The sequence below is a fragment of the Centropristis striata genome, chromosome 9, assembly GCF_030273125.1.
Source record: "Centropristis striata isolate RG_2023a ecotype Rhode Island chromosome 9, C.striata_1.0, whole genome shotgun sequence".
Taxonomy (NCBI): Eukaryota; Metazoa; Chordata; class Actinopteri; order Perciformes; family Serranidae; genus Centropristis; species Centropristis striata.
In genome coordinates, this window is record NC_081525.1 from 487,591 (window position 1) to 507,058 (window position 19,468).

Below are 19,468 nucleotides of genomic sequence, written 5' to 3' on the forward strand. Positions count from 1 at the left end.
CTGATATGTCTTTGGCTTACCCAGAAACAATCAGCAGCTGCCATTGTTTTATTATGAGTAGATGAAAGTGACCGATCCATGAAATCGATAGTGCTAGACCATTTCACCAGAGTTAGCATCCTTTTGCTGACTTCGATAAACCTGAGGCTAATGTACATGGTCAAAACTATATATGGTTTGAAAGATAAGAAGTTATACTCTAGTTTCACACCATTCCATTAATTGGAAATATAGCACGATCATTTGTATTAGTAGTTCATGTGAAATGTTGATAATGTTAGCCAAAAGATGGCTGAAGTGGGATTCAGTGACGCTAGCTATTAGCACTGTACAGCCCTGTATTATGTTAAGCTCCTAGCAACATTGCTACCTAGCATAGCATGCTAATTTTACAGACAGTGTCATTGACATCAGTTTTTTTCACTAGTTCTGCACTAGTAGTGGGAAGAAGACTATTTGACAGGAACCAAAAACTGTTAAATCCGGTTTGGGTTATCTCCTCTAACATAGCTAGACAATCGGTAGTTAGCTCATGTTAGCTAGCTAGCAGCTTACCTTGGAGCAGACATGTGTGTCTTTTGATCTTTCAGATATTAAGTTGGGAGAGGGTTCTGCCACACTGTTTAATCCACAGCCAGCAATGCTGCTCTTGGAAAAGGGGAAAAAACGACTCCTCCTGCTGAACTCTGATGGTACCTGGAGTCAGATTTACAAATCCCGTATGCACACTGTTTCATCCTGTTGCTCAGAGCTCAAAGTTTGTCCGACCTTCTTCTCTTAGGAACAGTTGCTAAGGTATGATTAGACGGGGAGCGTTCGGGGGAGGAGTTTTGCGAACGGTCAATTATGAATGATCGCCAACTGCGCGGTGCCTCACACGGGGCACCAATGTGTTTTACAAATGCCTGAAACCTGAACACCACTTCTGTTGGTCTCACTGTTCAAATGTGTGTTAAAATGGTCATAGAAAGTTATTAATAATGATTAAAAATAATTATCACTCATTCATTGGGGTCTCTGTTGTAGTTCAGGGTTAGCTGCTCGGTGAAAACTCACTCTGTTGGTTCCTGTTGCCTTCAGTGTTAGCTGACAGACCTCGTGTCCTGTAGTTAACTGTGTGATTACTGGTCAAAATCCTAATGCAGGCTTCTGTGTGACTACATCAGAGTAGGTCACATACATGTAAATCAAGAGAGCAGTACATGTCTGAGAGGGAGTGTGGAGAGGAGCAGAGACTGACGAAAAGAGACAGAAGAAGAGTGTTATGAATCATAAAAAGCTTTATTAGGATAGTTTGAACAGAGCACATTTTACTATATAAACCAGATTACAGCAACATATTTATGTGACACAGAAGAAAGATGGGTTAATCATTTTTATACAGAACCTTTTGAAAACGTATTATAATCTGAATATAGTAAACTACAATCACATCTCCATGCTGCTGTTTTAGAGGAAGGTACAGAACAACGATAAGAGATGAAAACACATTCTACGCATTATTCAACACATTCAATACCCAAGTTATCTCTTTTAAGGATGGTTGCCATGAACTCTTTCTCCATGAAGGTTTTTAGTTTTTTTTGTTTTAGTTGAGACTATTTTAGAAAGGAGGTGGTTCAACTGCTTTTGACTTGCATATCAATAAACTGAAAGGTGATTCTATTATTCTGTCCAAATATGTAGAAAAAACTATTTGAACAGTCGTAGCCACAATGCAGAGAATGTACGTGACAGTCTTCTTCTGGGTATTGACACATTTTAAAAATCTATTCTGGGCATTGTGGCTTCGAGTGTGTGACAAGTTCTTCTCAATTGCACTCTGACTGTTGTCATCGTCTCTCTGATATTTGTTTACGCCCCTCTCATCTCTTTTTGTCCACCATATTTATATCAATAAGGGTAGGCTCAGTAACAGAAACATCTCCAATACAATGAAAAAGGTAGATTTAAGGATTGGCAAATGATTGCATTCTGTTTTATTCACATTTCAGAGAATGCCCTAACTTGTTCTGCATCTGGGTGGTTTTAGACGGCTTTTGTGTTTGCATCTGACTGTGTAATGGCTTCCTTACATGGAGGAGTGCAAGAGTAAAAAGAGAAATGGTGACAGTTTGTGGTTTGTCTTCTGCAGCCGCTGGAGCTAAAACCTCACACACTAGGTACCTTTAGCAGTGCTGTCTTTTTTGTGTTTTGTTGGTTAAACACTTCAGCTCAGTTACACTCTTGGTTCTAACAGACGACAAGGGCAACGAGACCAAGCAGCACAGGAACAACACTCAGTGACACACTGCCGTCACACTGACGGCAGTGTGACGGCCGAGTTACAGAAGCTGGATGCACAACATTCGATTGCAATGGTGTCAGGCTCATCGGTTGAGTCAGGCTCATCACCAGACAAAGCACTTGTGAGCGCCTTCTGGTTGTGAACATCACACAAGTTTGCAGACATACAGCCATGGTCCACAAAGGTTTTGTTGTGATGTGACTCTGTGGATGACAAAACCACTGTTTTACTAGGAGAACCATTTTTTAAATTAAAAGCAAACAGTTGAGGCAGTGTGTGATCAACATGGATCAGGAGGACTCACGATGAAAGCAGCGGTCCTCTGCTCCCACACACTGAACTGTCTGATTACAGACGGTACCAGAGCAGGTGAAACACTGCAGGCTGTTTTCTGTCACATCAGGATCTGAAACAGAACAGGAGACATGCACGAGACACGAGTTCAGAGTAACGTTACGTTCACACCCCAGTTATTTCAGCAAAACTCCAAACATACTTACAGGATACAGTTTGACTGTTGCAGCCGTCTGTGTTGCAGCAATGAACAGCAAAAGCGTCCGTCTCCCCACTAGAACTCAATGAAAATCTGTGACTGGGAACCCTGCAGAGAGCGGGCAGCACACAGGTCTGGTTGATGCTCTGACTCTCCTCATTACCTAATACTGAACACAATGTACTTCATGTTAAGAGGACACATGGACTAAATGGAACAAAAGGAAAGTAAATCACTTCGGGAAACAGATTAGTCTTCATAATATTTTATGCATTTTTACCTGTAGTGACAGCAATTGTTGCACACAACTGATCATCGGAGGCACACGGTTGGAGGCCTGAACTGGTCTGACACTTAAGACCTGCTGCTGCAATAAATAAATAAATAAAGAATAAATGAACTGAGACAAACATTTGAAATGGCTCTGCTGTCACTAAACCAAACCCTACTACAGATACTTAATGTTCCTCTCCTGATTTGTCCCTTAATTATTATTTTTTTATTGAATTAAGCATTTAATTCTAGCCAGCATTACATTTATATTATCTGCATAAACGCTGATGTAAGAGTGAGTAGAGTTACCTGTGCTGGAGAGCATCAAGAAGAGAGTGAGAGACACGATCAGCTTCATCCTGACGGCTGGAGGGGTTTATACTGAAACTGTCTTTAAAACAAGAAGAGGAAGTTGAGAGTTAAATTAACAAGACACCCCAGTTACTGCAGCTAAAATCCAAATATACTTACATACATGTCATAAGTCTGTACACGTGAAGTGTATTACGCTTATGTTGCTGAGGTTTTTTCATTGTTTTTTCCTCTCCTCATGTTGTGCTGTTTTTCTTTCTCTTCATCTCTGTCTTCCTGTCCTCTTCACCTCTGTCATATTGTTTGTGTGTTTTTATACGTTTTTGGACGGGTTGATGGCTAATTTCGTTGTTCTACCCTGTACAATGACAATAAAGGCTTTCTGATTCTGATTCACTACTGGATTTACTGATAATCACACCTCATCGTATCTTTGGTTTATGTTTTGATCGATTATTATTCTTTCCCGAATAAATCATTTGCTAAATTGCCTTTTGTCTAAGTTTCCCGATCTTTTGTCATGGCTTTAGAGCCAGGTCGTAACACATGGTTTTTCTAAATATATAATAATTATTCTTCCCAGTTTAATAACTCTGAATCAGAATCTCCTCCAATACAACATATAACAGTTTTATTATGTTAAAACAGCAGTAATCAATATTACTGCACAAATATGACAGGAAAGTGGAGTCAAGGATCATTTTTATTACATTGATTCATAGTAAAGCATTTTAATGACATTTTTCTCAGTGGTTGATAGAGACCAAAGCCAGAGCTCAAAGCAGAGTGAATATTGGACTACATGCAAACACAAAGCAAGACTTTTGTGTATTTATTTTTTTATTTGTTTGTATTTGTATTTCTGACACTTGTATTTAGGGATGTTTTCCAACAAAAAAGCACAAAAACTTGTTGTATATCATAAACAACATTAATTAGATCAGCTCACTCCTCCAGTTTGAATCAAATCTGATCTTTGTTCTAAAAGGCAACAAGCACAATGAGTCCGAGCAAAAGAGGAACATCGCTCAGCGTGAAGGTACCGGCTGAATTACACGGACTGGCTTCACAGCATTTTGGTGCCTGTTTGAAGTTCAGACTGAATGACAGACCTAACTGTTAGCATGTTGGCAATTTGCAGACTGGACGCTAAGGGGTAAACATCCCCTCCGGCTCTTCTTAACGAGTCTCATCTTCTTAACGAGTCTCATCAGACCAGACCCATATGCGTCGCTGCCGGGCCACTTGGAAGCGTGCCCGTGCTGCGCTGCTCCAAGCTTCATCCAGGACACAGGCCCAGGACAGAAAGTGTGGCTCCTCTCCAAGGATCTGTCTCTCCAAGTGGAGTCCAGGAAGCTCGCTCCCCGGTATGTTGGGCCATATGAAATAGAAACTGTTGTCAATCCCTGTGCTGTCCATCTGAAGCTCCCGACCTCTCTACGTAGGGTTCACCCTACTTTTCATGTTTCCCTGTTGAAGCCTGTTCGCTCCTGTCTTCTCTCTCCTACTGTTACCCCCCCGGGTGGTGGACGGTGGCCTATACCGTACGGCGCATTCTGGACGTTCGCCGCCAGGGGCGTGGCTTTCGCTACCTGGTGGATTGGGAGGGCTATGGTCCTGAGGAGCGCTGTTGGGTCCTGAGGCAGAACATCTTGGACCCATCCGTCATCAGTGACTTCCGTCATCTCCATCCTGACCTGTCCTTGTTCCTTTTCATGTGATACAACCAGAAACCCTTTTTCAGCTTTGTGAGGAGCATTTAGTGTCTCTTCTCTTTGGTTTTTACTCAGAGAAAAAAACTGCTAAAAGAATCTAGTTGGAGTCTTGTAAATAGTTTCACTGCTGATAGAAAGTCTGTCTAAACCTCAGGAGGAGTCTTTTACAAACCTCTCCTCCTCTCTCTTGCTCCTCCTCTTCCACCTCCTATTCCACTCCTCCTCCTCTTCCTCCTCCCTCTTTTTCCTCTCTCTCTCTCCTCCTCTTCCTCTTCTCCTCCTCCCTCCCTCTCTCTCCCTCTCTCTCTCTTGTCTCCTCCTCCTTCTCCTCTCGTAGTTGTCGTCTTGTAAATAGTTTCCCTGCCAGATTCACAGCCAAAAAAGGACACAAAGTTATCGAAATAGGAAAAAAATAATGTCTCTCAGAGTGTCTCAGTCTGTCTCAGTCTGTCTCAATGTGTCTCAGAGTGTCTCAGAGTGTCTCAATGTGTCTCAATGTGTCTCAGAGTGTCTCAGAGTGTCTCAATGTGTCTCAATGTGTCTCAGAGTGTCTCAGAGTGTCTCAGAGTGTCTCAATGTGTCTCAGAGTGTCTCAGTCTGTCTCAATGTGTCTCAGAGTGTCTCAGAGTGTCTCAATGTGTCTCAATGTGTCTCAGAGTGTCAGTGTCTCAGAGTGTCTCAGAGTGTCTCAGAGTGTCTCAATGTGTCTCAATGTGTCTCAGAGTGTCTCAGAGTGTCTCAATGTGTCTCAGAGTGTCTCAGAGTGTCTCAGTCCGTACTCACTCAGTCCGGACCGTTTTTATTCTCTGGCAGAAAAATCCAGAAAATCTCCTGAGACTGAAGCTGCAGCTACATGTTTTTGTGTCGCAGAGCAAACTTCTTCTTCTTCTGTGGAGGTTTTTTTTTTTTTTTTTCGTTTGGCAGACCAACGTAGAGGAGCATTACCGTCACATACTGGACTGGAGAGGGAGCAGTACATGGACAGGAAAATAAGCACAGAAATAAACAAAATAAAATAAAATGAAATGAAATAAAATAAAATAAAAAGTTAAATTTAATTAAATTTAATTAAAGTATTATTATAATAAAATGAAGATAAACACTGGAGTGTGGAGCAGTAGACTGACAGGGAATTAAGGAGAGAAAAAATACTAGTAAATAAAAATAATAAATAAATAAATTAAGATTAATAAATGATTTAATGGGAAAAGGGGGAAGAATAATGTCAACTAGAAGATTTCCTCTGGGTAAATAGTGAAAGGGCCACGGGGGCTACTGCCGGTGTGTGTACACTATGATGAGATTCTTCAGAGATTTATAACAATTAATACTAGTAATGTTATGATACTATATAATATACAAGGAGCACACCTACAACAAGCATTCCTTTACAAGTATTTATTTATACAGCAACCTATGACCTTTAACCTCAAAATGTGTGTGTGTGTGTGTGTGTGTGTGTGTGTGTGTGTGAGTGTGTGAAACGTGTATCTGGAGGAGTGTGCGCACATTTGTGTGTGTGTGTAGCAAAAATCACATAAAGTTACCTGTGTGCGTGTGTGTGCGTGTTTGAAGCATGTGTGAGGAGTGTGCGCGCTCACAATCCTCTGGTAAAGCTGTCAGAGTTATAGTTTGGGCGTAGGACGCACAGATGATCCACCAACACCACCAACAGCCTCATTGGCTCCCATATTAAAAACACAGGAAGATTTCTGAAAAAGGGAGATGTAGCAGTTTTTTTTAGATTGCTCTAACAAAGCTATTTTTTCATTTTTCTTAAAAAAAACATATGTAGACGTTCAGGAAGAACTCAGGGCGCTCAAAGTGAAGTCGGATCAATGATAGGTATTATGGTTTTGCCAAAAATGCTTTCTGTTCGAGGCCAGAAATTCCAGTCTGTCCACCTCTGGCTGCTGTCATTCTACAGCGGCAGTTAATTCTGTTGATTGCTCTGCTCTGATTGGTCGACCACAAAGGCTTTGATGCTTTGATGTGATTACAGTTACAGACACAGAAACACACACACACACACACACACACACACACACACACACACACACATTTTGAGGTTAAAGGTCATAGGTTGCTGTATAGATAAATACTTGTAAAGGAATGCTTGTTGTAGGTGTGCTCCTTGTATATTATATAGTATCATAACATTACTAGTATTAATTGTTATAAATCTGAAGAATCTCATCATAGTGTACACACACTGGCAGTAGCCCCCGTGGCCCTTTCACTATTTACCCAGAGGGAATTTTTATTTAGTATTATTATTATATTTTAATTCAATTTCATTTCATTTCATTTCATTTAACTTAATTTAAATTAACTTAACTTAACTTTACTTAAATTTTAATTAAATTAAATTAAATTTTATTTATTTCTGTGCTTATTTTCCTGTCCATGTACTGCTTCCTCTCCAGTCCAGTATGTGATGGTAATGCTCCTCTACGTTGGTCTGCCAAATGCAAAAAAAACAAAAAAAACTCCACAGAAGAAGAAGAAGTTTGCTCTGCGACACAAAAACATGTAGCATGTAGCGTGTAGCTGCAGCTTCAGTCTCAGAAGATTTTCTGGATTTTTCTGCCAGAGAATAAAAACGGTTCGGAGAGAATTATTGGAGACTGAGTGAGTACTGAGACACTCTGAGACACGTTATTTTTTTCCTATTTCGATAACTTTGTGTTCCTTTTTGGCTGTGAATCTGGCAGGGAAACTATTTACAAGACGACAACTAGGAGAGAGAAGAAGGAGGAGACAATAGAGAGAGGGAGAGAGAGAGATAGAGAGAGAGAAAGGGAGGAGGAGAAGAGGAAGAGGTGGACGAGGAGGAGCAAGAGAGAGGAGGAGAGGTTTGTAAAAGACTCCTCCTGAGGTTTAGACAGACTTTCTATCAGCAGTGAAAATATTTACAAGACTCCAACTAGATTCTTTTAGCAGTTTTTTTCTCTGAGTAAAAACCAAAAAGAAGAGACACTAAATGCTCCTCACAAAGCTGAAAAAGGGTTTCTGTTTGTATCACATGAAAAGGAAAGGAACGTTTAGAAATGAATTCATGATATATATTTATGTCCTATTTAATTATGATGTGTTTAATTGAATAGTTACCCACACCATATGTCCACCATATCCTCACGCACAATTTCTACATTTTTTCGTGGAATTTTGACTTTTTTTCTGGTAATTTAGATTTTTTTTTTGGTAATTTCTACTTTTTTACAGTTTATTTTTACTTTTTTTTCTGAAGGCAGAGTAACTGTTTTCCACAGTAAAACTTTAGATTTAATGTAAAAATATTTTAAAAAATTATAAAAAACAAAAACCAAAGTAAACTTTAGCGTTACTTTGTAGTGTTGTTTCAACAACTTCCCCACATGATAACCTGACCACATGGTGCCTATAAGGCTGTTTCCACTATCGTCCAATACCCAGAATGAGGGTCTCACTCGCTGAAACGCCTCTAATCTGAATACGAGCCGTCCTAGCTGACTTTTGTCGGAACTTTTTTAGTCCCTGTAGAAGAGCAGGGTCTTTATTCTCCCCTGAAAACAGCCTGGTTGCTGATTGGATAGAACACTAAAAAGGATGTGACGTAGTACTGGACGCCAGAACAACACGCAACATTTGTAAAAGCCCGTGAAGCAGTGTTGCCAATTTAGCAACTTTAACCAAGCATCTGGAGATTGAACATCTCACTGATCTTTCAAACTTTATGTGTGTGAGTTGTTGTCCGCTGAAGCTTCACATCCTATCCTTTGCTTATTCTACCTCTCCCCCATGCATACCTTTCCCTGAACTCTGACCTCTCCTTTCCTTAAATGACCCAGTCCTGTCAGTGAATAACCCAGGTCATAATTTTAGGCCTCAGGCAACCTGAGTATATTCCCCCGCTCCCACAGTACTGCTCCTACCTACCTGAACGCCCTGATTCAGACATATGCTACCTCACGACCGTTGCGCTCTTCCAATGAACGGCGCCTGGCTCTGCCCCCCGTTGGTCCAAGGCAATCCAGACTCTTTGCATTTCTTGTTCCCCGCTGGTGGAACCACTACCAGTTCCTACCAGAGCAGGGGCGTCCCTCTCTACCTTTAAAACCTCCTGAAGACCTTCAGAGAGCATCTTCTCTCCTAGCACCACACGATAATTCTACTCAATAAGTGCTAGAATTGTCACTAGCACTTATTGATGCACTAATAGCTCTTTTTGCACTATACCTTGATTGTTTGCTTTTATTCTTCCTGTAAGTCGCTTTGGATAAAAGCGTCTGCTAAATGACTAAATGTAAATGTTCAAATGTTTGTCTCAGTTCATTTATTCTTTCTTTCTTTCTTTCTTTATTGCAGCTGCAGGTCTTAAGTGTCAGACCAGTTCAGGCCTCCAACCGTGTGCCTCCGATGATGAGTTGTGTGCAACAATTGCTCACACTGCAGGTAAAATTGTATAAAATATTATGAAGATAAATCTGTTTCCAGAGGTGATTTACTTTAATTTCGTCCCATTTAGTCCATGTGTCCTCTTAACATGAAGTACATTGTGTTCAGTATTAGATAATGAGGTGAGCCAGAGCATCAAACAGACCTGTGTGGCGCCCGCTGTCTGCAGGGTTCCCAGTCACACATTTTCATTGAGTTTGGCTGGGGAGAAGGCAGCTTTTGCTGTTCATTGCTGCAACACAGACGGCTGCAACAGTCAAACTGTATCCTGTAAGTATGTTTGGAGTTTAGCTGAAATAACTGGGGTGTGAACTTAACGTTACTCTGAACTCGTGTCTCGTGCATGTCTCCTGTTCTGTTTCAGATCCTGATATGACAGAAAACAGCCTGCAGTGTTTTAGCTGCTCTGGTACCGTCTGTAATCAGACAGTTCAGTGTGTGGGAGCAGAGGACCGCTGCTTTCATGGTGAGTCCTCCTGATCCATGTTGATCACACACTGCCTCAAGTGTTTGTTTTTAATAAAAAAAAATGGTTCTCCTAGTAAAACAGTGGTTTTGTCATCGACAGAGTCACATCACAACAAAACCTTTGTGGCCCATGGCTGTATGTCTGCAAACATGTGTGATGTTTGCAACCTGATGGCGATTGATAGAGCTTTGTCTGGTGTTAGGCCTGACTTCACCGATGAGCCTGACATCACCAATGCAATCGAATGTTGTGCATCGAGCTTCTGTAACTCGGCAGTGTGACGGTCACACTGAGTGTTGTTCCTGTGCTGCTTGGTCTCGTTGCCCTTGTCGTCTATTAGAACCAAGAGTGTAACCAAGCTGAAGTGTTTAACCAACAAAACACAAAAAAGACAGCACTGCTAAAGGTACCTAGTGTGTGAGGTTTTAGCTCCAGCGGCTGCAGAAGACAAACCACAAACTGTCCCCATTTCTCTTTTTACTCTTGCACTCATCAGATGTGATTGTAGTTTACTATATTTAGATTATAATAAGATTTCAAAAGGTTCTCTATAAAAAAGATTAACCCATTTTTCTTCTGTGTCACATAAATATGTTGCTGCAATCTGGTTCATATAGTAAAATGTGCTCTGTTCAAACTATCCTAATAAAGCTTTTTATGATTCATGACACTCTTCTTCTGTCTCTTTTCGTCAGTCTCTGCTCCTCTCCACACTCCCTCTCAGACATGTACTGCTCTCTTGATTTACATGTATGTGACCTACTCTGATGTAGTCACACAGAAGCCTGCATTAGGATTTTGACCAGTAATCACACAGTTAACTACAGGACACGAGGTCTGTCAGCTAACACTGAAGGCAACAGGAACCAACAGAGTGAGTTTTCACCGAGCAGCTAACCCTGAACTACAACAGAGACCACCATGAATGAGTGATAATTATTTTTATTGATTATTAATAACTTTCTATAACCATTTAAACACACATTTGAACGGTGAGACCAACAGAGGTGGTGTTCAGGTTTCAGGCGTTAAACACATTGGTGCCCCGTGTGAGGCACCGCGCAGTTGGCGATCATTCATAATTATGCGATAATGATTTAAACATATTCATTTTTGGTCCATACCAAATGAAAAATTCATGACCGAATCGAGTCCACCACACTTTACACGTGAAAGCATCCTGAGTCTGCTTTTGAGTCCTCTGAAGGAGCCGTTATCACCTTGAAAGTGGCTACAATAATTTTTCAGATAATGACTGATCAAATGAATGTGTATGTGTCTTTGGTAGTGGCAAACCTCCAGAGAAGGTTATTAATGGATGATTAATTCCTCTGGGTTTAGTTATAAAGACTCTGCTAATGTCCACTCATTGTTTGAGGCTCTTAGTCCTGCAGATTGTTCAGAAACTCGTCTATTTCTCCACACATTCGGTTTCTGTTCCTTTCTCGAATCCTCTCCAGAGTCCTCATGCTGTTTTTACGGTAGGAGGACTGTAGCGGTATGGCTGCTGCCCTCATGTGGTATTCTATGGACTTGTAGCTCTCCTTCCGAATGACATGTACATACTTTGCGTAGTTGTTGAAAAGCATCTGCACCCCTTCAGGATCCAGATCGCTGTCCAGCAGTTCCTCGTATATCTGGTCAGCTTTGACTTGGCATTTGGACTCTACGTATAGGTTTGCAAGAGATATCTTTCTTTTAAGTGAAGACAGAGGGTAGAGAGGAATCACCTCCTGGTAGAGGTTGATTGCTCTGTCGATCATACCGTGCACCAGGGGGTTGTCCCTGTGTGAAAAGATGGTCTTCTTGTAGCAGATTGCAGCACATCTCTTCAGATAACGTTCATGTGGATGTCTTTCCAGAACCTCCTCTGCCAAATCAATGGCCTCATCCATGGACACGTAGATTCTGTAGAGCCTGAGTAACGGTTTGATGCCGCTGTAGCTGCTGATGGGCTTTCTTAAAACCTTTCGAGCCAGCTCACGTGCCTCACTTTCAATCTTTTCTCCTTTTTTAGCACGTAGCTCAAGGTACAGAGCGGCCAGGTACAGGTTCCCAGAGTCATGTTCCTTGGCGACTTTCATTTTCTCCAAAACGTCTTCGCTCGGTTTTTTGTCACTGTGCTTGAAAGCGCTCACTAACCCGATGACGTGGCTGGTGTGCCACTCCACCATGTCCGGCTGCATCCTGATGGCTCTTTGGAAGTAATCTGCAGCCAGCTGCTTCTTGTCTGCTGTGAACTTCATCAGGGTCCAGGCTTTTTCAGCGTAGATCTCCGGGTGGAGCTCGTCCTGGGATGGAGACGGGTATTCATTCATCAGGGCGTCGACCTTTGACAGGTAAGCCTCACTTTCTGCCTGTTCTCCGTTAAGGTGGAACAGCCAAGCCAGGTTCCCGTGGTTCACCACCAACCAGGGACCCTCGTCTGAGATGGTGTTTCTCATCTGGCGGAAGGCCTCTGCAGCCCTGCTGAAGGAACGCTGGGCATCGTGGGTGAAGCCCAGCTTGTAGTGGATGAACCCCTGCAGGTTGTAAATGTGTCCCAGCCAGCTGTAGCCCTCCTCGGTGCCGATGTCCTCCAGCTTGTCCCGGAGACGGAGGAGTTTGGACTTGCTGGGGTCCAGATCCCAGGTGAAGTGGCACTGCAGGGCCTCCAGTCTGGACTCCAGGGTGGACTGACTCTGAGCCGCACTGATGGAGATCAGACAGAGAAATACATATAATGCAATGATACGATGTGTTAAAATAATCACTGTGATAATCCAAGTGAGGATGAGGAGGGGTAGACTTAGGAAAACATATCAAAAACACATGGAAAAGAAGGAGAGAAAGGAAGAAAGGGATGAATGAGGGAAGGACATTTGGGAATGGAGACAAGAATATAGCATGGTGTAAGGATGGAGGGATATGAGAAGTAAAAAAGGGAAGAACTGGAGAAAAAGGGCTAAAAGGGAAGGAGAGAGGAAGAAAGGAATATTGAATATTTAAAGGGATATTATAGAAGAAAGAGTAAGTAAAAACAAATGTGAAGGAAGGAACAGATGAGGAAAGAGGATGAGATAAAGACAAGAGAATCAAAATAAACAAGGACAAAAAAAACAGAGACAGAGTAACAATGAATTGTTGGGAAAAAGGAAAAATAACATGGAAGGAAACTGAAGAAACAGAAAGTCACAAAGGATGGATGAAATAATCAGGAAATAATGGAAAATATGATGGAAAGATCAGAAGGAAGGATGGAGGAAACAAAGAAAGAAGGGAATAAAAGGGAATGAAGGGAAAACTGAACAAAGGGTTGAAAGGAAAGAAGAAAGAATAGAAGAGCAACAAACTGCAGAGAGGCAGAAACGACATGTTGATATAAGCATTACTGATTATATTATTATGAAACTGGGTTATTGTAGCAGCACATGGACAGAAACATAAAAGAAACAGATAATAAAGAGGTAAAAAGAACAGAGGTAAACATAGAAACAGTAAACTGACAGTGACGTCACCAGACTGATGAGAAACGTGTTTGTCTGTATAAATACATGTGTTAAATAAAAATACTATGAAAAAAATATCAGCAGCATAATAACATATGGAAAGTTACTTCAGTACCGAACAGTTTCTATGTACTTGAACTTTACTTGAGCGTTTTATGTTACTTTGCACAGTACTTTTACTTCAGATTTTAATACTGTAGTTTTTACTTTTTTACGTATATTTGATGAGTTAAGTTACTTTTCAGGTGAAGATTTTAACAAACTAAACTACTTTAAGTACATGTTCATGATTATACTAAGATACTTAAAGTTTTTCTTAAATGCAGGACGTTACAGGATTCGTTTGGCTGTCAACGGAGGCGGCCGCACTCTTTTTTCTCTCTCCACTCTGCCACTTCCACCCACAGTCCAAATTCCAATCTTATCTGGCTTCCCCAAACAACAGCCTTAGCTCGAAGGCCGTTGCTAATCTTCCCTGTTGAGGAATGTAGTGAGACCCTACCATCCCATCCTCTCCCCCTCTCAACCCCCACACCCACCTGTTGAACTATCTGCCTTTGCCTCGGAGCCCAGGAAGGAAGCTCATCTCCTTAGCAACGTCCAGGCTTATCGCTTTTGTTATTCCAGCGAACTGAGACGAACTGTTTGGTGCTTTCCAAAGGCGGGTCTCAGGCCTACACACTCGAACTTCCTCATATACAGACATGCATACATCCCTCCCCTACCACCCCCCAACCCACGCCTTCGATGCTTCATACACCCAGCGAGACAGGCGGGTATGTGAACAGCGCCACAATTTAAATTGTGCTGTTAGAACTTCTAATATTTCTAATATTTCCACCGATTAATATAGTATAACACGGTGGAGTTTGGAGAAATAACCAAAAAAGTAAAAAATTACCAAAAAGTTGAAATTACAAGAAAAAAGTAGAATTTACCAAAAAAAGTCGAAATTACCAAAAAGTCGAAATTACCAAAAAAGTAGAAATTATCACAAAAAAGTAGAAATTGCCAGAAAAAAGTAGAAATTACCCAAAAAAGTTGAAATTATCACAAGAAAGTAGAAATTACCAGAAAAAAGTAGAAACTTAGAAAAAAGTAGAAATTACCAGAAAAAAGTAGAAATTACAAAAAAGTGGAAATTACCAGAAAAAAGTAGAAATTACCATTAAAAGTAGAAATTACCAGAAAATAGTAGAAATAACCCAAAAAAAAGAAAAATTACAAAAAAGTTGAAATTACCAGCAAAAAGTAGAATTTACCAAAAAAGTCTAAATTACCAAAAAAAGTCTAAATTACAAAAAAAGTCTAAATTATCACAAAAAAGTAGAAATTACCAGAAAAAAAGTAGAAATTACCAGAAAAAAGTAGCAATGACCATAAAAGTAGAAATTACCGTTAAAAAGGTAAAAATAACCAGAAAAAAGTAGAAATTACCAGAAAAAAAGTAGAAATTACCGGAAAAAAAGTTTTTTCTGGTAAAAGTAGTAATATAGAATTAAATATGAAAGCAGCAGAATTTGGATGAAGTTTAGTACAATCTAAAACAGATTATATCATCATGTATATATAGCGAGGTCTGTAATCTGAGTCCAGCAGAGACACAAAGAACAGAATCAAAGCAGTAACTGTAGATCCAAACATGTTAGCAGACTGGTCCAGACCTCATCCTGCTGCTGGTTCCTGTTAGCAGACTGGTCCAGACCTCATCCTGCTGCTGGTTCCTCTGGTTCTGATCTTTACTCCAGGTGAACCACGGCTGCTGTGGGTGCAGCTCCATAAAATCACTAATGTTCAACGTCTGCAGCGTCGTAAATGACGTCATTGTGACCACGGGGCTCGGACTCAGTGGACTTTGTTTCCCCGGAGACAGAAACCTGCAGCCACGTCTGTCACACTCAAGTCATGACTCAGCAGATCTGCATGGACCTCAGGTTATCTTTCCTCTGGAGATATTTCTGAGAAATTCAACAAACCCTCCATAGAATAGAGCAGCACCCTGCAGGACTCTGCACTCAACCACAGACAGTCAAACACAAGTAGAATGTAAAGAAAGAGACTTCTAGAGGAAACACAGCAACAGTCTGGAAAGTCTTCTTGGGAAAAATCATGCAAAGAAAACAAGCCTCTATTAAACAAACCTGTATTTAACAAACCTGTATTAAACAAACCTGTATTTAACAAACCTGTATTTAACAAACCTCTATTTAACAAACCTGTATTTAACAAACCTGTATTAAACAAACCTCTAGTTAACCTCTGGGATCACTTTAATTTAACCCTTTTAGACCCTTCGGCCTGAAAATGTCCATTTCCAAAAACACGCGATAAAAACTTTACAGATTCATATTTTTTTCTACTTTTAAAAAAAAAAAAAAAATTGAAAACTGCGCTCCAGGCCGCAAATTCCATTCTACAGAAATAATTTATACATAGAAACGTAGGAAAATTAGTCTTCTCACTCACAATCCTCTGGTAAAGCTGTCAGAGTTATAGTTTGGGCGTAGGACGCACAGATGATCCACCAACACCACCAACAGCCTCATTGGCTCCCATATTAAAAACGCAGGGAGATTTCTGAAAAAGGGAAATGTAACAGTTTTTTTAGATCGCTCTAACAAAGCTATTTTTTCATTTTCCTTAAAAAAACAAATATATGTAGACGTTCAGGAAGAACTCAGGACGCTCAAAGTGAAGTCGGATCAATGATAGGTATTATGGTTTTGCCAAAAATGCTTTCTGTTCGAGGCCAGAAATTCCAGTCTGTCCACCTCTGGCTGCTGTCACTGTTCCGGAACATTCAGGTGTCAGTTATTTCTGTTGATTGCTTTGATCTGATTGCCTTTGATCTTTGAAATGATTACAGTTACAGATACACACACACACACACACACACACACACACACACACACATTTTGAGGTTAAAGGTCATAGGTTGCTGTATAAATAAATACTTGTAAAGGAATGCTTGTTGTAGGTGTGCTCCTTGTATATTATGTAGTATTATAACATTACTGGTATTAATTGCTTGAAATCTCTGAAGAATCTCATCATAGTGTACACACACCGGCAGTAGCCCCCGTGGCCCTTTCACAATTTCCCAAGAGGACATTTTCTAGTTGATATTATTCTTCCCCTTTTCCCATTAAATCATTTATTTATCTTAATTTTATTATTATTTTTATTATTATTATTATTTATTTTTATTTTATGTTATTATTATTTTTTTCATTCATTTCCTGTCAGTCTACTGCTCCACACTCTAGTGTTTTTCTTAATTTTATTATCATATTCATTTATATTTTTTATTTTATTATTAATGTTAATATCAATATTAATATTATTTCTCTCCTTAATTTCCCGTCAATCTACTGCTCCACACTCCAGTGTTTATGTTAATATTATTATAATTATTATTACGTTATTGATCTTTAATTTATTTTATTATTAATATTATTATTTCTCTCCTTAACTTCCTGTAAATCTACTGCTCCACACCAGTGTTTATCTTCATTTTATTATTATATTTTAGTCTACTTTATTTTAATTCATTTAATTTATTTTAATTATTCAATTTATTTTAATTTAATTTAGTTCAGTTCAGTTCAACTCTGCTCAACTCAGCTCAACTCCACTCTATTTTATTTTATTTTATTTTATTTTATTTTATTTTATTTTATTTTATTTTATTTTATTTTATTTTATTTTATTTTGTGCTTATGTTCCTGTCCATCTACTGCTCTCTCTCCAGTCCAGCAGGTGGCGGTATTGCTCCTCTACGTTGGTCGGCCAACCGCAAAAAAGACCTCCACAGAAGAAGAAGAAGAAAAAGGAGAAGGAGAAGAAGAAGAAGAAGAAGTGACGCCGTTTGCTCTGCGACACAAAAACATGTAGCATGTAGCATGTAGCTGCAGCTTCAGTTTCAGGAGATTTTCTGGATTTTTCTGCCGGCGGCGAGAATAAAAACGGTCCGGAGAGAATTATTGGAGACTGAGTGAGTACTGAGACACTCTGAGACACTCTGAGACAGACTGAATGGTCATTTTGTCTCTTTTTTTTGGATAATTTTGTCTCTTTTTTTGGTCATTTTGTCTCTGTTTCGATAACTTTGTGTCCTTTTTTGGCTGTGAATCTGACAGGGAAACTATTTACAAGACTACAGCTAGGAGAGAGAAGGAGGAGAAAAGGAGAGGACAAGGAGGAGGAGGAGGAAAGGAGTAAGAGGAGGAGGAGGAAAGAGAGAGGAAAGAGAGGGAGGAGGAGGAGAAGAAGAGGAGGAGGAGGTGGAGGAAGAGGAATAGGAGATGGAAGATGAGGAGCAAGAGAGAGAGGAGGAGGAGGAAAGGAGTAAGAGGAGGAGGAGGAAAGAGAGAGGAAAGAGAGGGAGGAGGAGGAGGAGGAGGAGAAGAGGAGGAGGAGGAGGTGGAGGAAGAGGAGGAGAGGTAAAAGACTCCTCCTGAGGTTTAGACAGCCTGTCTATCAGCAGTGAAACTATTTACAACTAGATTATTTTAGCAGTTTTTTCCATCAAGCTCTGAGAGAGACCTGTAGGGACTTGGTTGACTCTGAGAGAGACCTGTGAGGGACTAGGTTGACTCTGAGAGAGACCTGTAGGGACTAGGTTGACTCTGAGAGAGACCTGTAGGGACTAGGTTGACTCTGAGAGAGACCTGTGAGGGACTTGGTTGACTCTGAGAGAGACCTGTGAGGGACTAGGTTGACTCTGAGAGAGACCTGTAGGGACTAGGTTGACTCTGAGAGAGACCTGTAGGGACTTGGTTGACTCTGAGAGAGACCTGTGAGGGACTAGGTTGACTCTGAGAGAGACCTGTGAGGGACTAGGTTGACTCTGAGAGAGACCTGTAGGGACTTGGTTGACTCTGAGAGAGACCTGTAGGGACTAGGTTGACTCTGAGAGAGACCTGTGAGGGACTTGGTTGACTCTGAGAGAGGCCTGTGAGGGACTAGGTTGACTCTGAGAGAGACCTGTGAGGGACTAGGTTGACTCTGAGAGAGACCTGTAGGGACTTGGTTGACTCTGAGAGAGACCTGTGAGGGACTAGGTTGACTCTGAGAGAGACCTGTAGGGACTTGGTTGACTCTGAGAGAGACCTGTAGGGACTAGGTTGACTCTGAGAGAGACCTGTGGGGACTAGGTTGACTCTGAGAGAGACCTGTAGGGACTTGGTTGACTCTGAGAGAGGCCTGTGAGGGACTAGGTTGACTCTGAGAGAGACCTGTGAGGGACTAGGTTGACTCTGAGAGAGACCTGTAGGGACTAGGTTGACTCTGAGAGAGACCTGTGGGGACTAGGTTGACTCTGAGAGAGACCTGTAGGGACTTGGTTGACTCTGAGAGAGGCCTGTGAGGGACTAGGTTGACTCTGAGAGAGACCTGTGAGGGACTAGGTTGACTCTGAGAGAGACCTGTAGGGACTTGGTTGACTCTGAGAGAGACCTGTAGGGACTTGGTTGACTCTGAGAGAGACCTGTGAGGGACTTGGTTGACTCTGAGAGAGACCTGTAGGGACTTGGTTGACTCTGAGAGAGACCTGTGAGGGACTAGGTTGACTCTGAGAGAGACCTGTGAGGGACTTGGTTGACTCTGAGAGAGACCTGTGAGGGACTAGGTTGACTCTGAGAGAGACCTGTGGGGACTAGGTTGACTCTGAGAGAGACCTGTGAGGGACTAGGTTGACTCTGAGAGAGACCTGTGAGGGACTTGGTTGACTCTGAGAGAGACCTGTAGGGACTAGGTTGACTCTGAGAGAGACCTGTAGGGACTAGGTTGACTCTGAGAGAGACCTGTGAGGGACTAGGTTGACTCTGAGAGAGACCTGTGGGGACTTGGTTGACTCTGAGAGAGACCTGTGGGGACTAGGTTGACTCTGAGAGAGACCTGTGAGGGACTTGGTTGACTCTGAGAGAGACCTGTGAGGGACTTGGTTGACTCTGAGAGAGACCTGTGAGGGACTAGGTTGACTCTGAGAGAGAC

The 19,468-nt window shown here is 41.2% G+C and overlaps 3 protein-coding genes and 1 long non-coding RNA gene across 7 annotated transcripts in view; 2 read left to right on the plus strand and 2 right to left on the minus strand.

Annotated features, from left to right (window-relative positions):
* Window positions 1-1,268: 1,268 nt before the first annotated feature.
* LOC131978033 (phospholipase A2 inhibitor and Ly6/PLAUR domain-containing protein-like) lies at window positions 1,269-5,964 on the minus strand. 4 transcript variants are annotated; one of them, XM_059341533.1, is made up of 6 exons: window positions 5,864-5,964; window positions 3,363-3,444; window positions 3,061-3,144; window positions 2,788-2,949; window positions 2,592-2,693; window positions 1,269-2,490 (listed from the first exon to the last, which is right to left on the minus strand). In XM_059341533.1, the coding sequence occupies exons 2-6, from the start codon at window positions 3,409-3,411 to the stop codon at window positions 2,297-2,299; spliced, it is 591 nt and encodes a 196-aa protein (XP_059197516.1). In that variant the 5' UTR covers window positions 3,412-3,444; window positions 5,864-5,964; the 3' UTR covers window positions 1,269-2,296. The 4 variants fall into 4 exon arrangements, with proteins under 4 accessions (XP_059197516.1, XP_059197513.1, XP_059197515.1 ...); XM_059341530.1 differs by having other exon boundaries at window positions 3,061-3,147; XM_059341532.1 differs by having other exon boundaries at window positions 3,061-3,147; window positions 3,363-3,440; window positions 5,860-5,958.
* Window positions 5,965-9,768: 3,804 nt separating this feature from the next.
* Window positions 9,769-10,295, plus strand: LOC131977372 (uncharacterized). Its single transcript, XR_009394886.1, has 3 exons — window positions 9,769-9,787; window positions 9,882-9,983; window positions 10,086-10,295. It is a non-coding gene; the product is annotated as an uncharacterized LOC131977372 (long non-coding RNA).
* Window positions 10,296-10,969: 674 nt separating this feature from the next.
* LOC131978066 (interferon-induced protein with tetratricopeptide repeats 2-like) lies at window positions 10,970-15,203 on the minus strand. Its single transcript, XM_059341574.1, has 2 exons — window positions 15,139-15,203; window positions 10,970-12,677 (listed from the first exon to the last, which is right to left on the minus strand). Exons 1-2 carry the CDS (start codon window positions 15,141-15,143, stop codon window positions 11,369-11,371), a joined length of 1,314 nt encoding a protein of 437 aa, XP_059197557.1. The 5' UTR covers window positions 15,144-15,203; the 3' UTR covers window positions 10,970-11,368.
* Window positions 15,204-17,342: 2,139 nt separating this feature from the next.
* The window catches only part of pomgnt1 (protein O-linked mannose N-acetylglucosaminyltransferase 1 (beta 1,2-)), a 30,237-nt gene continuing 28,111 nt past the window's right edge, over window positions 17,343-19,468 (plus strand). Inside the window, exon 1 of the mRNA XM_059340570.1 lies at window positions 17,343-17,468. The gene's annotated coding sequence lies outside the window, so the exon portion shown is untranslated. The remainder of the gene's footprint in view (window positions 17,469-19,468) is intronic.